Source organism: Colletes gigas, unplaced genomic scaffold, assembly GCF_013123115.1.
Source record: "Colletes gigas isolate AHSC1104 unplaced genomic scaffold, ASM1312311v1 Colletes_gigas_Sc00012, whole genome shotgun sequence".
Taxonomy (NCBI): Eukaryota; Metazoa; Arthropoda; class Insecta; order Hymenoptera; family Colletidae; genus Colletes; species Colletes gigas.
In genome coordinates this window covers 436,259-456,680 of record NW_025106641.1, presented here as the reverse complement: position 1 = coordinate 456,680, position 20,422 = coordinate 436,259, and the positions used below count along the sequence as shown (strand labels likewise).

At 39.1% G+C, this 20,422-nt stretch overlaps 2 protein-coding genes across 8 annotated transcripts; one reads left to right on the top strand and one right to left on the bottom strand.

The window, feature by feature from the left end:
* Positions 1-197: 197 nt before the first annotated feature.
* On the bottom strand, positions 198-15,190 carry LOC122398794 (probable Rho GTPase-activating protein CG5521). 7 transcript variants are annotated; one of them, XM_043398989.1, is made up of 28 exons: positions 14,879-15,190; positions 13,503-13,613; positions 13,248-13,265; positions 12,684-12,855; positions 12,195-12,552; positions 11,827-12,104; positions 11,446-11,740; positions 10,994-11,364; positions 10,686-10,908; positions 10,398-10,605; positions 10,171-10,302; positions 9,538-9,774; positions 8,964-9,154; positions 8,773-8,871; positions 8,397-8,681; positions 8,186-8,311; positions 7,943-8,110; positions 7,145-7,255; positions 6,927-7,085; positions 6,670-6,849; positions 6,247-6,610; positions 6,020-6,168; positions 5,757-5,932; positions 5,235-5,694; positions 4,863-5,149; positions 4,661-4,797; positions 4,242-4,367; positions 198-2,987 (listed from the first exon to the last, which is right to left on the bottom strand). In XM_043398989.1, the coding sequence occupies exons 1-28, from the start codon at positions 14,982-14,984 to the stop codon at positions 2,827-2,829; spliced, it is 5,688 nt and encodes a 1,895-aa protein (XP_043254924.1). In that variant the 5' UTR covers positions 14,985-15,190; the 3' UTR covers positions 198-2,826. The 7 variants fall into 7 exon arrangements, with proteins under 7 accessions (XP_043254924.1, XP_043254927.1, XP_043254926.1 ...); XM_043398992.1 differs by having other exon boundaries at positions 4,242-4,340; XM_043398991.1 differs by having other exon boundaries at positions 9,538-9,756.
* A 720-nt stretch (positions 15,191-15,910) lies between these two features.
* On the top strand, positions 15,911-16,569 carry LOC122398902. The gene is made up of 3 exons (XM_043399167.1): positions 15,911-16,046; positions 16,209-16,371; positions 16,434-16,569. Exons 1-3 carry the CDS (start codon positions 15,911-15,913, stop codon positions 16,567-16,569), a joined length of 435 nt encoding a protein of 144 aa, XP_043255102.1.
* Positions 16,570-20,422: the final 3,853 nt, after the last annotated feature.

Below are 20,422 nucleotides of genomic sequence, written 5' to 3'. Positions count from 1 at the left end.
TTTTCAGTGTAACTGACTGTTGCGCCACGGCAGCGCCGCTATCTGCCTCAAAGAATTCGTAACTAACAAGAGCGTAACTTCAAATTCAAATCACACGCTAAAATTAATTCGCGTACTATTAATCTGTTTGCTAATAATTTTGCACAGAATGAATAAACAGGGGAAATAAATTTCCCGGGGAAATTTCAAGGTTGATTCATCACAATTTTATTGTGCAATAAAATGTACATTCCATTGCAGAAATGTGTACAATTAATACGATATTAGAGAAACCTTTGGGCAATTTCCGTTACAGAAGAATAACGTGTTTTAGATCAATTCCGAATACCGCTCTCTATGGGAAACTATCTAATGCGTTTTTAATACAGAATTATACGTTTTCCTATCCGATTCCTATTCTGTTCTAGAACACTGTAAATCCTGAAAACGTTTTCACGGGTGTTCGAATTTCATAGTACAGATTTTACAGCAGAAATTTCGTTTAAAAAGTTCTGAAACGCTACTCGTTAACCTCGCCGCCGCCTGCAATTCTACGAAATTCTAATTCCACACCGTTTCCATCGGTCTAAAGATTCGAAACGATTACAACTTGTTAAATTCATCGTGAACAGAAAATCAGACACGATTCTATTTGGCAAACAGTAGAATCAGATGACGTGTAGAGCTTCCCTCTCGCTAAGTATAAAACAATTGTTATACATAGATATATAAACTCTTTTTAACATTTATATAGAAGCAATGGATTGTAAACACGTACCATTTGTACATACACAATTAAATGTCCGCGAGAAAAATTAGAACAAAATTGGTAGAAATTTTTTATATAATGAAACAACATTATCTACCGAAGATTTCGTTCATGATTCCCTTGGTATTTTCGTGTGTTTCGTTCTGATGTATTGCAAGCGTAATGTCCAGTAAGAAAAATAGATCAGCGCTACGCTAATAATGTTAACAGCAATTTATATATTTATAACATAAATAATAGCAAGTAGTTATTATAACGGTACTAATGAAAATAGTTAATTAAGTACAGTTTTTAGATACGATTCGTGAAAGCATCCTTATGTAAGACTGTAATAAGTTCTTTTTCTTCTTCTTCTTCTTCTTCTTTATATGTATATATCGAATATACGCATATATAGACCAATAGTTTTTTCAATAATATAGCGATACAATGTTTCGCAGAGAATAATTTTCATTAATGACCTCGATACCGTTCGCGAGCTTAACAATTTATGTACAATACATACACGGCTCTTCTCAATTCTACTTCGTTATAAATTAGTGAAAAAATAATGCTGCTTTGGCCATGGTCTGCACATCGGTAATTATTCATCTACATCTTCGTTGCTAACACCCTACACTTTTGAATGCGGTTTCTGACAATCTTTAAAATGGTAAAAAAAACTCGAAACGTGTTGTCTATTACAATCCCAGCTCGAATACCATCATATCGATATTCACTACAATATAATTTCACCCTAAACTCTGATCATATCGACAGCGACCAATAATATATTAATACTTTGATTACTATCACTGTGTTAACATGAATCTTTCCAAAGCAACAGTTTACTCTTACTCAACACACTTTTAATTATTCGTTTACTTTCAAAAACTCTTCCCAATTTCGCTTTCTCTCTCTCACTTTTTCTCTCTTTTTTTTATTTATTTATTTTTTTTTTTTAGATTTATTAACCTTCGGAAATAACACGTTTTGACACATTATTTAAAATACTTATATCTCGAGTATCGTAAAGCACCAAGTACCTGTAACTTTGGTATGACAACAGAACTGTTCCCTAATTGATCTCTTCCTCTACACAATGTACACAAACTAAGACACTGTTAACGCGTAAATTCTAACATGTGGTACCAGTCGTTGAAATCGAATAAAAAAAAAAACTTAAATGGAATGCTTCGATCTTTTCGGAGATACGTTAAAAAATTTACTCAAAGGATATAGAATGAATGTGAAGCGTAGAAAAGATAAATCGTATGGAATGTAACGTGTAGACAGTTTAAAAAAAAAAAAAAAAAATTCGGACCGAACGCGAAACATGAAGTACAACTTATTACAGTACTAATAGATGTGACACTGTTGACTTGTAAAACCTTGACGTTAAAAAATAATATTTGATTCTTATCAACACGCGCACAGTCGTGTGTTTTGCGATTACACGATAATTATGTGTTCTTATCACCCCATTACATTACAGGAAATAAAAGTTAACATTTTACAAAGGCATGTGTGTAACATCGAGATGCTCGTTATCTTTGATATAAATTAAGATAGAAGCTTTAATCGATATAATTATTTAAGCTTACCTATTCAAGTACAAGGGTAAACTGATCTTAAGAAAGTACTGTACAATGAAAATAGCTGTCATGTGACACTGATAAGTGTATGTATATAACAAATATAGTTACTATTGTATACCTATGATCCATTAAATCTTCTCATATATTTATGTTCCAATAAATTAATATTCACGTTGCAATAAATAAACAACGATCTGTACATTTAATATAAAAATTAAACCTAAGGACGGAAAACAGAAAACGCTAAGACTAATCAGATATTTCGATGCCCACTGTAAAGACAATTTCGAAAATGGTAAGTCACCCGAACCCGCCATTTTAATCCTAACGTACCTACTACCTTCAATGTAGAGTACAGTGGGTCACCTGTTGTATACTATCGTAACGCATTGTGTTAATTAGCATTTTAAAGAATTCTCTTAAATTACAACTTCCAGGATATACCCAGACAACCTCTTGTGCAAAAAATGTTCTTTTTTTATCGTATTGATACAAAATTTCTTATTTATATCTTGGACTGTCGGGTGGTGTGGGTTGAGTGCTTGCTCTTTGCTTCGGTCCAGTTTTGAACGACATCTTTTTTACAGGTCTAGGTGAAATTCCATGAAGTGCTGTACTCTCTGGCGTGTCGTTGCTAAACCACACTCTGCTTCCATCAGAAACTGAAAACAAAGTGTCAAAATTCGCTCCAGTTCTTGTCGCCACATACTAATCACGAATCAAGGCACACGGAATAATTACATACATAGCCAAAAACGCAACGATTTTGTTTGACATACGCAAATATGTAACAGCGAAACAAAACGTGCAGTTTGCTGAAGTAATTCTTTTGTATAAAAAGAAAAAATAAAGAAAGGAAACATCTTCTATTAAACAATCTCTGCAATTATTTTCTGTATCTTTTTATTAAAATTATGATTTCATGAAACAAAACAAGCAAGCTAGAAAAAATTGAATTGTGTGATTTTATACAAAAATTTTTGTGACAACAACTGATGTGAAATATTTGTACACTTAGTTTTCAAATTGTAGAACAGATGAATGACTGTACTTATAGATAGAAACATACAACTATGTAATTTGCGAAAAGCTACTTGCAATATACAGTGCCATGTAAATATAGAGTCTCGGAAATATTTGTTCAAGTTGCAAATAAATCTCTTTTTGTACATTCTATATCCATTAGTTCCAGTCTTCACTTTTTATCTCTTTTTAATACTTACTTCTGTTTTAAAATAAAATAAAATAAAAAAAAAACGTAACTATAAATGAAAAAGAAAGGGTTTATAATTTATGAGAGTTTCCTAAGACACTATATACACATAGTACTGGCACTCTCGATCTATAAAGCAACATTAAACAAAGTATCATCTGTAATGTGACATGAATATAAGGAAATATGTACCAGTCTATGTCTAATATGCACGTAAAAAGGAAATTTTACCTCTGAATAGATTGTGTAAGACTGTCAAACAAAAATATAGTTAAGAGATATGTGAATACCAAACAAATAATAGTTGTACTATATTTGTCATTTGTCTCTGGTCTTGTTTATAAGTTACCATTAGTGTAGATTCAATAAATTCAAAATAAAAGCGTGTATTGCTATAATTTATTTGTACCGTTTTTTTAAACGGATAGAAGTATAGCGTTATGTTTATCCGTTCGTGTGAAATATCGTTTGGAGTTTGTTGGACGAAACTTGAAGACAATGCACAAAACTTTTGCATTATTGGTAACATATAGAACCGCTACCGGGTAGTTTATGGAAGAAAAAATAGAAATAAACAAGAGAAACACTTTGTATAGACAAAACGTTGGTAAAAACAGCAAAGAAAAAAAATAAATAAATTATAATACTACCTTGTTGGGTGGTGTTACAAGGTGGGTGGGGGTTAGTGGACTGAATTAGTCACCTCTATTCGCGCGGTTATCGCTGCTCGTCGCCGATGAACTTCGTAGACCGGATCGACCCTGATGAGAATCTATAAGCGCTGCTGCGAGGTTTGACGATGCTGTGGATTGCACGCTTGTTGTAGATCCTGACAGTGTGATATTGATAATAATAATAATAAAGATTCACGTCTAGGCTCATGCAAAAACTATTGAAAAAGGTTCACTGTTCAGCTGTAAGCTGTTCAGCTTCTATGAAACGTTCTAAGAAGAAGTCTATCTCGTGACTGCTATGAAGAATGAAAACTGTGCATTGAATTAAACTGCAAATAAACAGGATTTGCACTTAGCTATGTTGCTATTTTATGTGACAGTTCCCTATGGACATGTGTAATGGATTTTATAATTCGTTTTCTTACTAATATAATGTAGAGAAACTAACCAGACACGGAAGAAGCCCCGCTGAATGGGCTCGGTGGTTGTACCGGAGAGTACACGTTTGCTGTAAATTCCTCGAATGTGGTTGCTTCTTTATGGTTTCTCATAACAGTATCGATGGACCTCGCTCTCTCTTCGTAACTGAAACATTTCAGATCAGGAGATTATTAAATGCGATTGATGGGCATAAATAACGAAACACTTACTAATGTTGATACAACGTAAGCGTAGACCGTTTTGCCCTGCTCGCGGCCAGCGCGGTTGTTCTCACTAATCCGGGTAGAACTTTATCTTCCACGATACATTCGTCGAACAGAGGCCCGAAAAATGGAATCTCCGACTTTCGGGATATTTGAATTCTATACAATTTGTTGGGTAACGGATATATCACTATTAAAACATCACAAAATTCGGTCGGTATAATATCCCTGCGATAGTCTCTCCAGTGTTCGGACCAAACTATGTGAACCTCGTCGTTGCCAAGATGTCGCGTCTGAAATAATTAAGGTATCTCGTTTCATCGACACACGCCACCTCTATGTACTGCTTCATCATGATGTATGTGAAATAAAATTTACTTTTTGCAATAAACTTTCATGACTATCGGAAGGCATTCTCGTTGCCACGTGAAAAAGAATTTCGGTGAAGGATGTAGCAAAATAGGGCGCGGTAACGCCGGATGCTTTCCCAGGAACGAGACCACCAAGGAAACCTGTGTGCGATTCAAGTTCGACTTCCCACGCCAATTTCGCGATAAAGTTCTCGTATTCTTTGCTAGCGGTAACGTTGCTTAATATAGAGTTCTTATCCTCCTGACCCTGACTAACATAAATCACTGCTATTTTATGCGTTTCCCTGGACCTCTGACTGTCCAGGTTCCGTAGCTCTCGCAAGAGCTTCTCATTCTTCGACAGTAAATGTAATTTTCTACGTTGCTCCCACCCCGACAGACCCAGATGCGAAAACAGAAGACGGCAGTGATGAAATGGCGCTGGCGGTGGTCGACAAGATGGAGGATTTATTGCTGATGCACACATGCTGAAACGATAACACACGGATAGATTTAACACGGTTACATTACCCCAGCACAGACAATGTACCTAATATGCTGATTCCAATTATTGATATGCTCTTGTTCCGCGTTCCTTTGATTGAGAATGGTCGCGATGGTTTCGCTTTCGAGGTAATGCCCCTGTGGTGGATTAGCAGGAGCGTTCAGTGCGATTTCTGGATTGGTTAATACTTCGGGACTCGTGTGCCCTATATATTGTAAGAGCTGAAAGTATTGGATATTAAATCGATAAAAAATTGAACGATTAAATAAGAATTTCCTTTTAACGCTCTATTATGACATCGGACATACATCGTCCAAGTTATCCATATCGCTCGCACCGTTCGCAAACGTAGGCAATATGTGAGGTTCGCGGTGTCGTATCGTGTGCCGAGGCGTACACGTTTGAGATGTCGTAACGCTGCTCAAATCGTCGCCGTGTATTTTTGTTTTCCATTCGACTGAAACACAATTGTCTACGTTACAACCGAAATTTTCATACACGTCAAAACTAACGTATCGATAAGCATTTCCATTACCGTGTTTTGTAAATGCTATCGGTGCATCGTCGTCTGCCGACGGTTGGCTGTACAAAATCGAACTATCCCAAGATGCTTTCCCCGCCAAATCTCGCAACAGAACTCTAACCAACGACGGAGCCGTTGTTAATCCCGCAGTGACACCACCACCAGGTGCGTCCAACGCGGCCAGCTCGACTAGCGACATTATCACAGAGTTTGACAACATCAGTAATTGTATGTTTGGCGCATGAAAGATGGCGGATGACAATTCGTCTCCGTCGATTCCTGGTACATCGTCCAATTCGACGACCAACGAGGATAGTCGCGCAGCTCCGATACCCATTGGAAAATGTCCCAAATGATTTATTAAATGCATCATGACCTAGTAGAAAATTTCAATTTCAATCTATATTTTTTTCTAGCATTCATTATATATAGTACCATTTTTGCTGCTAATTGGACAGATTGAATATTGCCTCGACGAGGTGATTTGGCGCTAATTTCGTCGGCCAAGTTGTCCAACGTGATATCGGGATCGAAATCATCGTCTTCGTCCCCGTGATTTTTACCCGAGTGTAATAAACCTTTGGCGACTCTATCCTGCACTATATTATCCAAAACCTGTATACATAGAAATTATTTTCGTAAGAAAAAGTGGAAAGTGCACTTTTCATGAGACACTCTGTTATATTACTGACCGTGAACAAAGTCATTAGCAAAGGTTTTCCCTGAAATACTCGCAATAAAACATCCGGACCTAGATGCATTGCCCATTCGCCCAAACAAAATAACATTGATATTGACAATGGACCTCGCCTGTCTCGTGTACTCATATATCCAAGCGTTTCTGATAAAATCTGAAATTTACACAGACGTGAACACAATTTCTCGCCAAATTTTTTTACGCGAAACTCACATGAATTATTTTAGATGGCACATTCGGATATAGCTCTAAAAGGGTGTCCGCTTTATCGCACAGCAACAGAAGAGAGTCACACGCGACTTGTGCGACAGTGGCATGACTGGCCTACGCAACAAAGAATCAAATGTTAGAATTATACATTCACCTATCACGGTTTCGTCGGTTCTGTACGAATTAGTACTAAATAGGAAACACGTTAATCACTATTGTATGTATATATGTATGTATGTAAGGTATAATGGAATCAGACATTGAAATATCATTGGACATTTTACACAGACGACCGTGCAATAGAACCATGCAAGGTTGTAGACATCCTTAAAGACACGTAGACATCAGTCGACAGGTAAATACTGTAACAACACGTAATAAAGGGATGTACACAGGTTGGTTAATCCAAGATAAACTACCTGATCCATTAGCGGGAAACAGAAACCAGCTCTGCGACGGTCTGCTCCTTGCACCCGCTGTCGATCAGACTCAGTGGAAGAGATACTGAATTTCGCACTACTACTATGACACGTCTACTACGCTTAGTTTAAACATTTTGTTAGATAAATACGCCTTTCTACGGGAATGCAACTACAAATTTTAATGATACGCTACATAGTGCTTGCTACTTAAAGAGGTATTTTTTCTTTCGGTTAAAAGACGAATTTTTTCTTCACATTTTTATCCGAAACAACGAATACCCGTAACATGCAAAACGCCCTTTACATCGAAGAAACTGCTGACGCCGATCTTAATCATCTATCTATGCTTGTATGCCTCTAACGGATTTGAAAAACTTACCCTGAGCGCCAAAAGAAGAACTGTAACAGATTCTGGGATCCGCGGATGTTGATTCTTGTAGCACAATTCTCGGTACACAAACATCGCGATGCTCGAAAGAGCCACGCATCTTGCGATACCAGTTGGTTCACGCCTACAGCTTCTTAAAAGGATCGTGATTATATGTTCCTAAAATAAAACGTTCCGTGTAAGATATATCCGTGGTTGAGTTTTAAAATGATGAACGAACAAAGAAATAAACACCTTTGCGTCTGGACACGTCATGGTGAGAATATCCGTTGGGGTAGGTTGCAATACAGGCAATTTAATTGTAGTAGCAGGTAATGATAACAGCGACCCAATTATCGAGACAGCCTCTGTTCTCGGTGCCTGCAAGCAACATTTTCATGTTGTTTCTAGTTTTATAACCGTACGATTTTAGGTACGAAGTCGTTATGCAATTTACGTGTTGTACCTCGATATCCTGACTACTTAATATTACATTAGCAGCATGAATGTAATCCAGGATCAGTAGACTAGAGCCGGGAAGATTCAAACTGAATAACCTGGGTCCAGTGTATTTGACCAGCACATGCAGTACTTTGCTGTCGTTGCTAACGATACCGTTGTGAACCGCGCGATAAAAGAGGGTCAAGTGTTGTTTCGGTAAGTTGATGTCCTGAGGCTGAACTGTCAAAAGACAGATCAAACGGTACGCTGCTAATTTACCAATTTGGTATTGATCGGGAAGTTGTATCGCCTAGAAGTGCATAATTATAACATTTTTTATTGTTGGCTAGTTCCAGAGCATCAGGGTAATTCGAATTGAATAAATAATATAAGATAACAACCTTAAAACACCACGGAGCAATAACCGTTAACGGAGGTATAAGTTCTGGAGCTGGAGGGGTTGCTTGATTGTCCCCAGATACACCTTGATTTAAACGAATCTATTTCATAGCAAGAAAGCAATGTTAAAGTTCGATTATAGAAATCAGTGTGATCGTTGCGACAATTTGTAAAATATAAAACAGATTCTGACTTTTATAAGCGTTTGCGTAAGTTGAACGAGGTAGTCCATGACTTGACCGTGCAGGGAAGGATCTTGAATGTTATTTACATCCCCTAAGGCTGACAACATTCGTCGCCATAATACGACCGCTACATCTGGTAACCATCCGCGAACACCACCACCTGCCATAACAGATCTCCTTTCCGATGCATCGTTAGTGTCTGTAAAGTAATCATGCAATTATAAAGATAATAAACAATATATAAAAAATTACATCAAAAGAAATAAAGATATGTAACACGATTGTACGTGGAACCTTCGTTTCTAATTATATCAAGTTGCGCAATGTAAATGGCTCGTTAATTTGCGGAAATATAAGCGAAGCGTATGAGTAAAAATATAAATTTTATTCTCCCAATATAAATATTTCACTGTTAGTATTACACTTGTGAGATGTGCGTCGTAAATAACAATAAACATAGAAATTATTTTGGAAATCGTAAATATGCTCACACGATGTTATGTAATTATTTTAAAAGAAAAATGAAACCGAATAAAATTGATGATAAAAATTTTAACAAACAGCAGCAAATCGTGTACTTACCGATACTACTGCCGTCAATGTTTTCTATTTGTATCGGACTGTCTTTGTTGCTGTCAACCCCGCTGCTGGGCGTCGGGGATGGGCATCGCGGCGACGGTGGTTCGCTATCGACTATGACAATGCTATCCAAGGATTTAGCGCGTCTGTTCGGTAACATTTTTCTGCCAGTTCCCGACGACGATGTGGAACCACTCGACAACAACCGCGCCATGTCTTGCTCTATCGATAGGGGGAGTACTGCGCGTGTGGAAATTGTTTACACTTAATACACAAATAAGCCACAACCACTGAAAGAAATATGTCTGTACCGAAATGACTTTGATCGGACGATTTCGTTGGCTGAAATTAGGAGCAAGCAGAAAAGAAGAAACGATGGTGGGAATGTTACGAATAAAAGGGTACAAAAGGGAAAGAGAGAGAGAATGAACGAGAGGAGACAAGTGTCTGGCTGACACCAGACTGGTTATTTTTAAACCGGGTGTCGGCATTAAAGCGAAAAAGTAAGAGACAAAGTTATAAATAAATTGCAACGCACTGTCAGCAACACAGATGGCACTACCGAATTACATAGGTCACCAAAGTTTAATCGAGAGAAAATAAAAGTACACGCTGGCTTTCTGGTGAATTACTCACCAGGAATGCCGCTGTGCACTGTGTGGGTACGATTTCTGTGAAGCTTCGTCCGCGCTTTTCCATTGTATATAGTGTTGTCGCTCATGCTGCGCGGAAGTGGTCGCACTTTCCTCAAGTCTCGCATCGGATGGTCTATTTAAAGCAAAGAAACATTTCGTGTTACCGAAAATAACGTACAAACCCGAGATCGTGAATAATAAATGGAGCGTGGTTTCAGTATTTATTACCAGTGACATTTTCTTTAGACACAGCGTTATTTTCTTGATCGACACTTCCTTTGCGAGGTGGTTGGACACTCCCCGTGGAAGCGGCACGACTTCCAACGCCGCGACGCCTTTTAGTCTTTTGCTCGCTCAGTCTATCCAATGGCAGATCGTTTAAATCCAAGTTGTACACGTGCCTGGCAAGTACCCTCGTCAAGGTATCCAGCGTTTTCTACAAGAGAGAAACAACATTTGTAATCTACATGGGCATATATGCATGGAATAAATATTTTTTTACTCTGTGTAACTTACCGCCCACTCTCGAATCAACTCCTCCCATTGCGTTAAAGACGTTAACACGTCCAGAAACTGATCCCATAACTGGGTAGAGATAATCACATTCAGATTGGCTTTAATCCACGTGACGATTAAAGTCTGAAATATAGCAGGTGCAAGTTTGCCGCCGATGCTTTCCTGAGCTTTGCGTCGAGACGATTTCTCGTTCAGAACGAGCGATGTTATTTGTAGCAATACCCTTATGAACAGACAATAATCAAGAGATATGTAAGATATACTATGCTTCGTTCGCAATGGTATGAAATAACGCGTAATACATTTACCTAAGCAACTGTTCCCAAGTGCCTGGTTCTAATCTAGAATGCATAACGACGTAACGATACACGTTTAATACTCTTTTGCAACTATCCGTTTGTTCTTCGAGCAACGTCGGAGATGCATTTGGTCCAGAATGTTCTAAGAAGAATACATTAGAAGCTTGCGTAATGAATACTTGTAGAACATTTTGTAAACCCGCTCTTATAAACAAATTTTCCCTGTGTATAGCACCGAGGTAAGAATCGTTCCTCAATCTCGTTTGACGGTAAGATTCGGATGGACTTTTATCGATATCGTTCGTATCCTTTTTAAAAGTCTCGTCCAAGTCTCGTTCTTTGTGACTATCCAACGATTCTAACATGAACGGAGGAAGCTCCTAGTAAAGAGACACAATGTGCATTTTCATAACAGGAAAGCTCCACAGGAAAGATAACAAATTTCATTCACGATTACTCACACTCATTTGTATCCAATCTTTGTAAACGGCTATAGCCTTTCTTATAGCACCAGCGTGATTAAAGTCCAGAAGAAATGCTTGTCTGTACAGTTCGTGAACGAAATTCACGTTATCTCTGTTACTGTACAGAACTTCTCTGACTAGCGTAACGGCCGAGACGGTGTTATCTTCCTGATTTTGATTTTCTGGTTGAGATATAGACGATTCGGGCGACAGTAAACTCGAATCGGACGAATTCTGTGTAACCGATACGCGACGAAGTTCCGAATCCGTATTTTCTTCGTTCGGAGTTGTGCTGAGGGAAACATATTTACGTCAACGGTGGCATACCATCGCTGGTACGATGCACAAGTGATAGTATACTTTGAACGTTTGCAATACCTGTGCGAAAGATGTGCGAAAAGACCATCTTTTCTAGCGATATGCGTAAAACTAGCAATCCATTTGATCAACGCAACTTTACATAATACATAATTATCCTGACTTTGATTTGTTGGTTTACGCATCGTAGGCAATTCTAAATTAGGTTTGTACAAGGAGAAATTATCGTCAAACTCGGGACAAATATGACGAAGGTATGCAACTTTAAAACGTTCTAACAAAAATTGAAAAGTCTTGTGCTGTCGTGAAGATTTATCACGCCATTCTATCTTCATGACCTGTATAGAGGATGGAAACAAAACTCGGATGTAACACGCTACCAAATTGCACTGTACTTACTAAAATAACGCGCGAGTATTCTTTTGTACCTGAGTAACCATAAATTCAAGTAATGCTTCTAAAAAACGAACAGTCTCGTTGTCGAGAGGCTTCTCCCCGCTTTGCGGAGGTAAAATGGGCCCTCCGTCGACAGGAGCGACGGGACATTGGTTCGAGGCATTGTCGTGGAAAGTACTTTGCGACAATTGCGTATCATAAAATTCTTTCTTATCTTTATCATCACAACCAATTACTTTTGCAAGTTTATCCCTCTTCCCATCCGCCTTACGTTCAGACTTGTAAGGAGATGGCTGCTGGGGTGGAAACCCTGGTACCAAACTCGCAAACATTTGATGTATATGCTCCGGTGCATTTTCGCCAAGCGCTTGATACCATAAAATAAAATACCTGAAAAATTAATTTTCACCACATTATGCACAGACGTTGACAAATGCAAGAATTCCGACGCTAAAACATATTTTTTTACACAACACTGTCATGCACTCAAAGCATTTACATACGATACGTTTTTAATGTACCTTAAGGCTTGTCTACGAAGTTTCCAACTATTACCAGGATGTAAAAGTTTTTGCAAAATTCTTGCCAGACTGTGACATTGCCATCTCCTATTAAGAAGCTCTGGGAGAAGTGTCAAAACTTTCTCTAAGAGCTGCAATACTTGCTCCAATTCCTCCCTATTTGCTTTATGTGCTATAAAGGAATTAATATCTTCGATAAGTGTGTCATATTTGTCTGCTTAAGTTTTCAACTATATTACATTGACAATGAATAAAAAAAAAAGATACAAAAAAAGCTCCAATCTGAAGGTTTTCTATGTACATGCTAGTCATAAATAGACCTGGGATTACTTCTGAAATTACATTACATATGTTTCTAAGTTAAGGGTTCAGAAGATTATTAAATAAATAAACCACGTAGATTCGTAAATTCACGATTACAGAAATTGCAAATGCAGAGATTTTCCGACCCACCCCAAGTTATAACAATAATGTATTTATACAATCTGATGTATAGATCGTATTAATAGAACTGGGACTACAACATGCCAGGAACGTAAACATAGTCATCTGTCTTTTACTCACCAATGTGGAAGGAAAGTTCTGGCAGCAAAATAGAGAGAAAACAAGCAAATAGTAAAATAAGTATGATACTTGGGATTAAAAAAATTATATATGTAAAATTTGATACATTCATTACAGTCGTACTTCTATAAATAAAACTGCACTCAGTTACATCGATAGGAAGAGAAATTGCAGTCGTGTACACATTTATTTGCCAATGCAGTTTTAATTCATATTATCGAGAGATAAACTATTTATGTCGGTGAATAGTCTTACCTCTTTGCCGTAGATTTGTTTCAGCTGACACAAAACAATCATACAGAATAAAATAAACATGACTGAAGTTGCCTTCAAAAAACCCCTTTGCCTCATCAGTGTCCACATTTTCTGTAAAAAAGACAGCAAACTTTTTAGTAAAAAGAATTGTTTATATTAACAAAGGAACGACCAAAAGATTTTATTAACATTTCATTTGTTACAACATTAAGGATAAAACATGTCGAAACAGTTGTTAACTTGTGCTATTAACATTAATGTCAGAGAACAGTAATTCTATCGGACTACATATTAATAAACATTTACTATAAGTTAGATAAGATCAGAAATCAGAGCTACTTTTCTTTCATAAGAGGTTTGGTTTATAGGGAGAGCTGTGGAACCTCTATTACATCATCACTGGTCTTGTGCACCTGTACTTATATAGTAGAACTTCTTTTTTCCTTCTATGTTCTCATATGACCATTGCAAATATTGTCCTTATGCATAGCTACACGTAATGATAAAAACATAAGCTAATACAGTCCTGATCATCTTACATATCCTTATAATTTTTTTCTTTAGATTAAAATTTAAAAAATTGATCAAAACATTTATGTTTATTAGAAAATTAAAAGTTCTTCCCTAAAAATCTATCGAATATATTTGATAGTGATATTTCGCAAACAAGCTACAAGATATTTTATTGATTAACGATGATTAAACATTTAAGCACGTACCACTATCTGTGTGTAATAATAATGTAACATTAGATGGAATTGGAGGCCATGGTAGGCTGGTTAGTGTGGTTATGCGGTTTGGTGATTAGATACCGACTGCCTCTCAATACCATGATCCTTGTATTCTAATTGCACGCGAGCAAATTATTTTCATCTCAAAACCGAGCATACAACAACGTTAAACAATGCTTGGAGATTAACCATTTTCAAAATAAAATAAATATGCAATATCGATGATGTGACATTATCATTAATTTATTACCAAATTTGCATTACGAGATTTAATTGCTCGAATTATATTTTCATTCTGTAGACAACGTGCTGTTCAAGTTCGGAACATGTTTTTTTTTTTCGAAAAAATATCGCAAACGCTATAACAGCTGATGGAAGAAGTAGACCAGGCATCGTGGCAAATGGAAAAATTCATTTGACCGAATTTTCAACGAACAAGTTCTACGATAACGTTAATAGAGTCTCGGCGTGTTGATGCGTAGGCGGCAAATGCTAACAAAATTGCCGCCCCTCTCCTTCAACCGTCGTCATGTTCATTAGCTCGCGCTGTTAAACTGGTTATTCGCGTTTAATTTCCACGACGAATTAACGTTTGGGCTTAATTACGAGGCGCCGTGTACCGGGTGGAAAAAAACGTGTGCTCACCTAATACGATTTTAAGGTGCTTGAACCGAGTCGCGCTATCCTTTTTAACATCCTGAATCTTCAGTGTTGACTTTTTGACGTCTGCATGAAGTTTTTTGCTGAACATGGTTCAATGCGAGCCGCCGCCGGCCGCGACGACAAGAACTATCATCGATGGTGTACAAAGTGGTCCTCATGGATACAGGCCGACTAACTATGCACTGTCACCATGTCAGGGACTCGAAAAACACAGCCCCTTTTATCACGGTCGGCGTCAAATTTCGCGAGCACACACACCTCCGATCAGATGTACGTGGCAGCCATCTTGACATCCTCGCCGCGCACTGCTCATAACCTGTCGGGGCAATGACATCATCGTCGTACGGTTAATTCGTTTTTCCTTTCCCCTTAATTTTCAACCTACACGAAAACCACGCCTCCGCGACCAACCGTGTCTCGTTCAAGCATTTCGTTACCGTTCTTCTATTGAATCAATCTTCTTCTAATTAAATCTTCGCTCAAGTACTCGCTACTGCTTTCAGAACGTCGAAACTGAATTTTTTTAAAAGCTGCCGCTCTTGCACTGCATTACCAACCAACGGTGGTGTCGGTCAGTCTTACCATTCGTGTTTCTCAAATTCTTCTCCGCGAACTTGAAACTAAAAAAAGGAAACATATTATTTAGTGGGGAGATAAAGACATTCCCCATAGTATTTTATTCCTATACCGTAACACTAAAATATTCCTTAAGATTTATAGCCTATTCCTTGCTTGTTAATCAACTTATGTTAAATGTAACAGGAAGTAGTAAATTTGATCAGATTCTTTAAAAGCCGAGTTTAGAAAATAATTTCAAACAATTCTTAGAGAACTCGTATCATATGGTAAATACTTATCGCCGTGTAGAATTCTGCATCATCGACCAAGTTATCATTGCAACGCTGATTGTTACTAGAAGACCGATTCACATATGTTCGTTTGTCTAGTGATATTTCCAAAACGGAAGTGACGTTGTCATATTCAACAGAATCGGCGGTATTATACTTGAAGGTTATGTCGCAAAATGATGAGGTTTTTATTAAACTGGCATTTAATCAACGCATTAGCGTTAGTCAAAAACAAAAAGTGATAGAATTTTGGAAATTCTGTATGTCTGTGGGTCATCTGAAACCTTTTGTAATACCGCCAGGTATAATCATATTTCAATTATGCATTTCTAACGTGTATTCATAGACTATCGATAAAAATAAAGATAAAATAAATTATCGGTTACTAATTAAGAAAATATTTAATGTCTGTTTAACCACACGAAACCCTAAAAGTATACATTTTACTTTTAACAATTTCGTAGATAAGAAACCATTACAGGAAGAAGATACCGTTGAAGAACCTTCAAAATTAATCAGAACAATGTGGCACGATCAATTAAAAGTTTTTCACGAGCACGGATTAGATAAAGCAGCTCTTGCTGCGACTGAAACGTGCAAACTTTGTGAAACCAATGACAATAATATGTAAGTACAATCAATGCAAAGTCAATTAAAATCTAATATTATTGTCTATTTGTTTTAAAAAGATGCATGGAATTCGCTGACACGGTGCAGCAACCGTACGAAGAACTATTAGACGATATGAGAACCTTCGACGAAAAGTTAAACGAGAAGACAGAAAATGGCGCCAAAATAGATCGGAAAATATCTTCCATATTGTAAATCGGTAATTTTGTTTGTAAAATGCACAATGAAATAAATTTTTGTTTATCAATAGTCAACATAAACGGATTGAAATACTATGGGTGTGTATTTCTTTTATAGCAAACATTATTTTCAATGTTTGCATTGTCGAGGAAACCGTATCGATCAATTTGTACAGGAATCTTTCGTTTACTGGACAATTGCTATACTAATTCTTAATTATTATTAATTAAATAATATTGTCGATTGTAACAGTGTTGTCCATCTCTGACGACAAGTTAAAGCCAATTAAGAGGGAAAAAGAATCACGAATCATATATAAATTGTAGAGTGGGATATAACACATGGTTCTGAAGTTCCGTACAGTATCGAATTTCTGTGGTACAGGAGGTCGACTATGTTCGGTTCGAGCAAGGTGCTCTGCCATAAGAGCCATGAATGAACCTGAAGATTCTGAATCCTTGCACGACATCTGGCCCTCCGAGTCTCTCGCGTTACCTCCTTATTGCCACTTGACCGCGTATTCTAAAAATTCGTACGTATAATTTAGTAAGATTAGGTCGACAAACGTTCATGAAATACCATCGAAACTTAATGGACAAGTATGTATAATAGTATGCATCCGAGATGCAATCAGTGTTGCCCGCAAAGATAGTAAGATTGTATATTCTTACAGTAGTAAATATTTATACATACGTTATATATACGTTATACATACGTTAATAGATCGAAAGTGAACCCCGTAAAAAGAATTCGATAATGATCGAATAAAATTGTGCAATTGGATATCAATTACCGTATAATATGACTAACATCGCGATGGAATTTGAACAACAATGGAAAACAGAAAATGCCTCGATGATCCCCTCGATAAATTTGGTTATAATTTTCCCTCCGACGGGTCGTGTAACGATATACACTGCGAAACCTTATTTAAACGATCGAAACGAGTTCGTCGATCGGAATAATTTTCAAAAATGTACATCGAAAACGATTCGATCGTTCTTGGCGGGCATCGAGTGATTATACGTTGATAAGAAATTGAAAAACGATGCCCGACGTAAAAATTGATACTTCCTCGATACGGTGTCCCCGCTGTGCGAATACAAAAAAATGCAACACGCGTAACATAACGCGGATGCAACGAGGCGGGGTTGGCTTCGCGCTTCGGTTAAATAAATAAACGCGATGCGAGGCAAAACAAGAATTAAAAAAAAAAAAAAAAAAAAAAAAGTAAAATATACATGTACACAGTAGCTGCAAAAAGTTCTTGTTAACGTTTTGTCTATTCGAAGAGATATGTTAAAGCGATAGTTTGGCCGGAAACTTTTGGCAGCCACTGTATACACGCCGAGCGGGAGTACGGGGATGCAAACAAATCGAAGGGGAAAAAAAAGAAGGAAGAAGGATCGACAAGCTCGATCCGAACGACATCGACGTACGTTAACTTTCATCGAGCGCACACCGGAGACAATGAGGGTAAAAATAGAGGAGAAGACGGGTAGGACTCACGTGAAGAGACAAAAGAGTGGCACAGAGCGCTGTCGGAATGGGGGGTCGGAGGTGGGCAAGGAGGGGGTCCCGTTGACGGAGATTCGACGAAGCAGAGATGTTTAATCGGTGCTGGCCCGCATCAGGTTGATCGGGGACCCCCCAGCCGGGTGTTCCGAGGGCGACGCCGACGACGACGTACGACGACGAGGACGAGGACGAGGCCGGGAACGGGAACGTGGGCCTATGATGACGGCTGGAGGAGAGGGGGGCGTAAACGGAACCGGGGTGGGTACCAGGGGAGAGGCTGCGCCGTGCCGATGAAGCGAACAATGGAGGCGGGATGCTCATTTGTCTGCGGGCATTGTTGTTCACCCGGCCGGAAACACGAGCTCCGTGCTCTCCTTTCTCTCTCCCTCTCTCTGCGGCCCCCCCTACTCCACCCCTCCGTCACTCCCATTCTCGCTCGTTTTACCGTGGCTCCCTGGTACCCCCTACCCGTTGATTTTCCGCCGCGTTCGACGACGGTACGATGCTACCAATCGTACCTACGATTTTGCGGATGAACAGGGTCTTCCCTTGACCCTTCTTCGGATTACTGAAAATATACAAATGAATTTTAGCCAATGTACAATGCAACGAAAAATGATGCTTTATCTATTAGCAAAATGATGTGGCGTTCAATGACTTAAGGAGGAGAGTGTAAGGTATATTTACCTTATCGCGTACGAAACAGTGAACCACAAACTGTCCTCCGGGGTACGAAGGCAACATTTTCCAGGTCTTTGATCTCCCCCGATCATCGACACCACATCGTATCAATCAAGATCCCGCGCCACCCGACTCATCGACCCATTTTCATCGGGGTCCACCAGATGCGCCGTCTCCTCGGAGTTTGGACGGTTTCTAGATCGCTTCTAATCGGGGACAATTGATCCCCGAAAAACGAGCGTGGCACGTCGAGGAACTGAAAAACTGCCGATCGGTTGGAGGGGTACGTGAGGGGGGATTTTTGGGAGACCAGCGTCGAAAAGGGCGCTTGGTAGTTTACATCGGATGCCCACCGATGCGGACGGTAGCCATTTTGAATACGGGGCCAGGTTTCGTGGCTTCTCTCCTCTGTTCTGGCGGGGGTCGAGGGGGGGGGGGGAGGAAGAGGACCTGGCCAGAAGGGAACGACGAACGCGAGGGAGGGCATGGAGGGTGGCTTCTGGCTCATTGGGCAGACGTACAAATTCGTCGCGACGTATCCGTGGATTACGTGAGGGCCCCGCCACGTTGGTCCCCGAACTTCGGTACCACTTCGTGGACCTTCCACAGCACCGGGAATGCCACGGAGAGGGGGATACGTCCCCGTCTTATCTTCGACATCGGTCCCGAGCTTCCTTCTTAACGGGTGACCGGACACGAGCTACGCTCGTACGCGACGCGTCTCGTTCGAACGACTCCCAATCTTCTTCCTCGTGCGTGGCCCTTTGTGCACGCGTCCTCCCCAACGGCGATGCCCAAAATCGTGGCCTACCAAACGATAAACGACTTACGATCGATCATTTGTTACAGAAAAATTGCAGTACCGATATAGAAACGCAGTGTACCAGGGCACAAACTATTGAGAAGCAAAGCTATCAACAACGATTCATTTCGATCGACTAATATAGTTAAGCATGGTCGATAGAGCTGCATCGAATTCGATCGATTATTATCGAATATTCGTCGCCCGGAAGTCAGCGAAGCGGACGTGATACCGACTGTTCGTCGAGAAATATACCAAAATGCCCCGAATAGATCCAGCATAGAATGGATACGAGAAAATTAATTGTACACGCGCGCGGGCTCCATTGTAGCTTGCAACTCGATGCTTGTGCCCTGTGCACGTATAATATTGCAACATGTAGTCAACCAATAGAACACAACATTGTACCGGCGGTTCTATTTTAGGCTACGAAATGGCGGTCGGTGATCGGTGGTTGTAAATCGAACACGTATTGGAGCGCCAACAATAAATAATATCCGACGCGTATCATCGTGGAAAAACGATCGGTCGATTATTCGATAACGTTACGTTATCGATGGATCGTGGATTTCGTGCGTCCGTGGCGTAAATCAGTAGCTTTCGAACTTTTTGAAAAGCATCCGCCTGGGAGGGAAAAAGAGAAAACTTTTAATAAAACAATGGAAAGGACCGAAAGAAAAATTGTTCACGGTTGGCGAAAATATTGACTTTCGTCGAGCAACAAATTTCCACCCGATTTATTTCGCTCGAAACAAAAGCATCGATCCCCCCGCGATAGATGATGTTTGTCGCTCGTAAATTGATACATTTAAATATCGGGGAAAAATGTTATCGCACGATACGGGTTAAATATCGAAGAGCATTTAT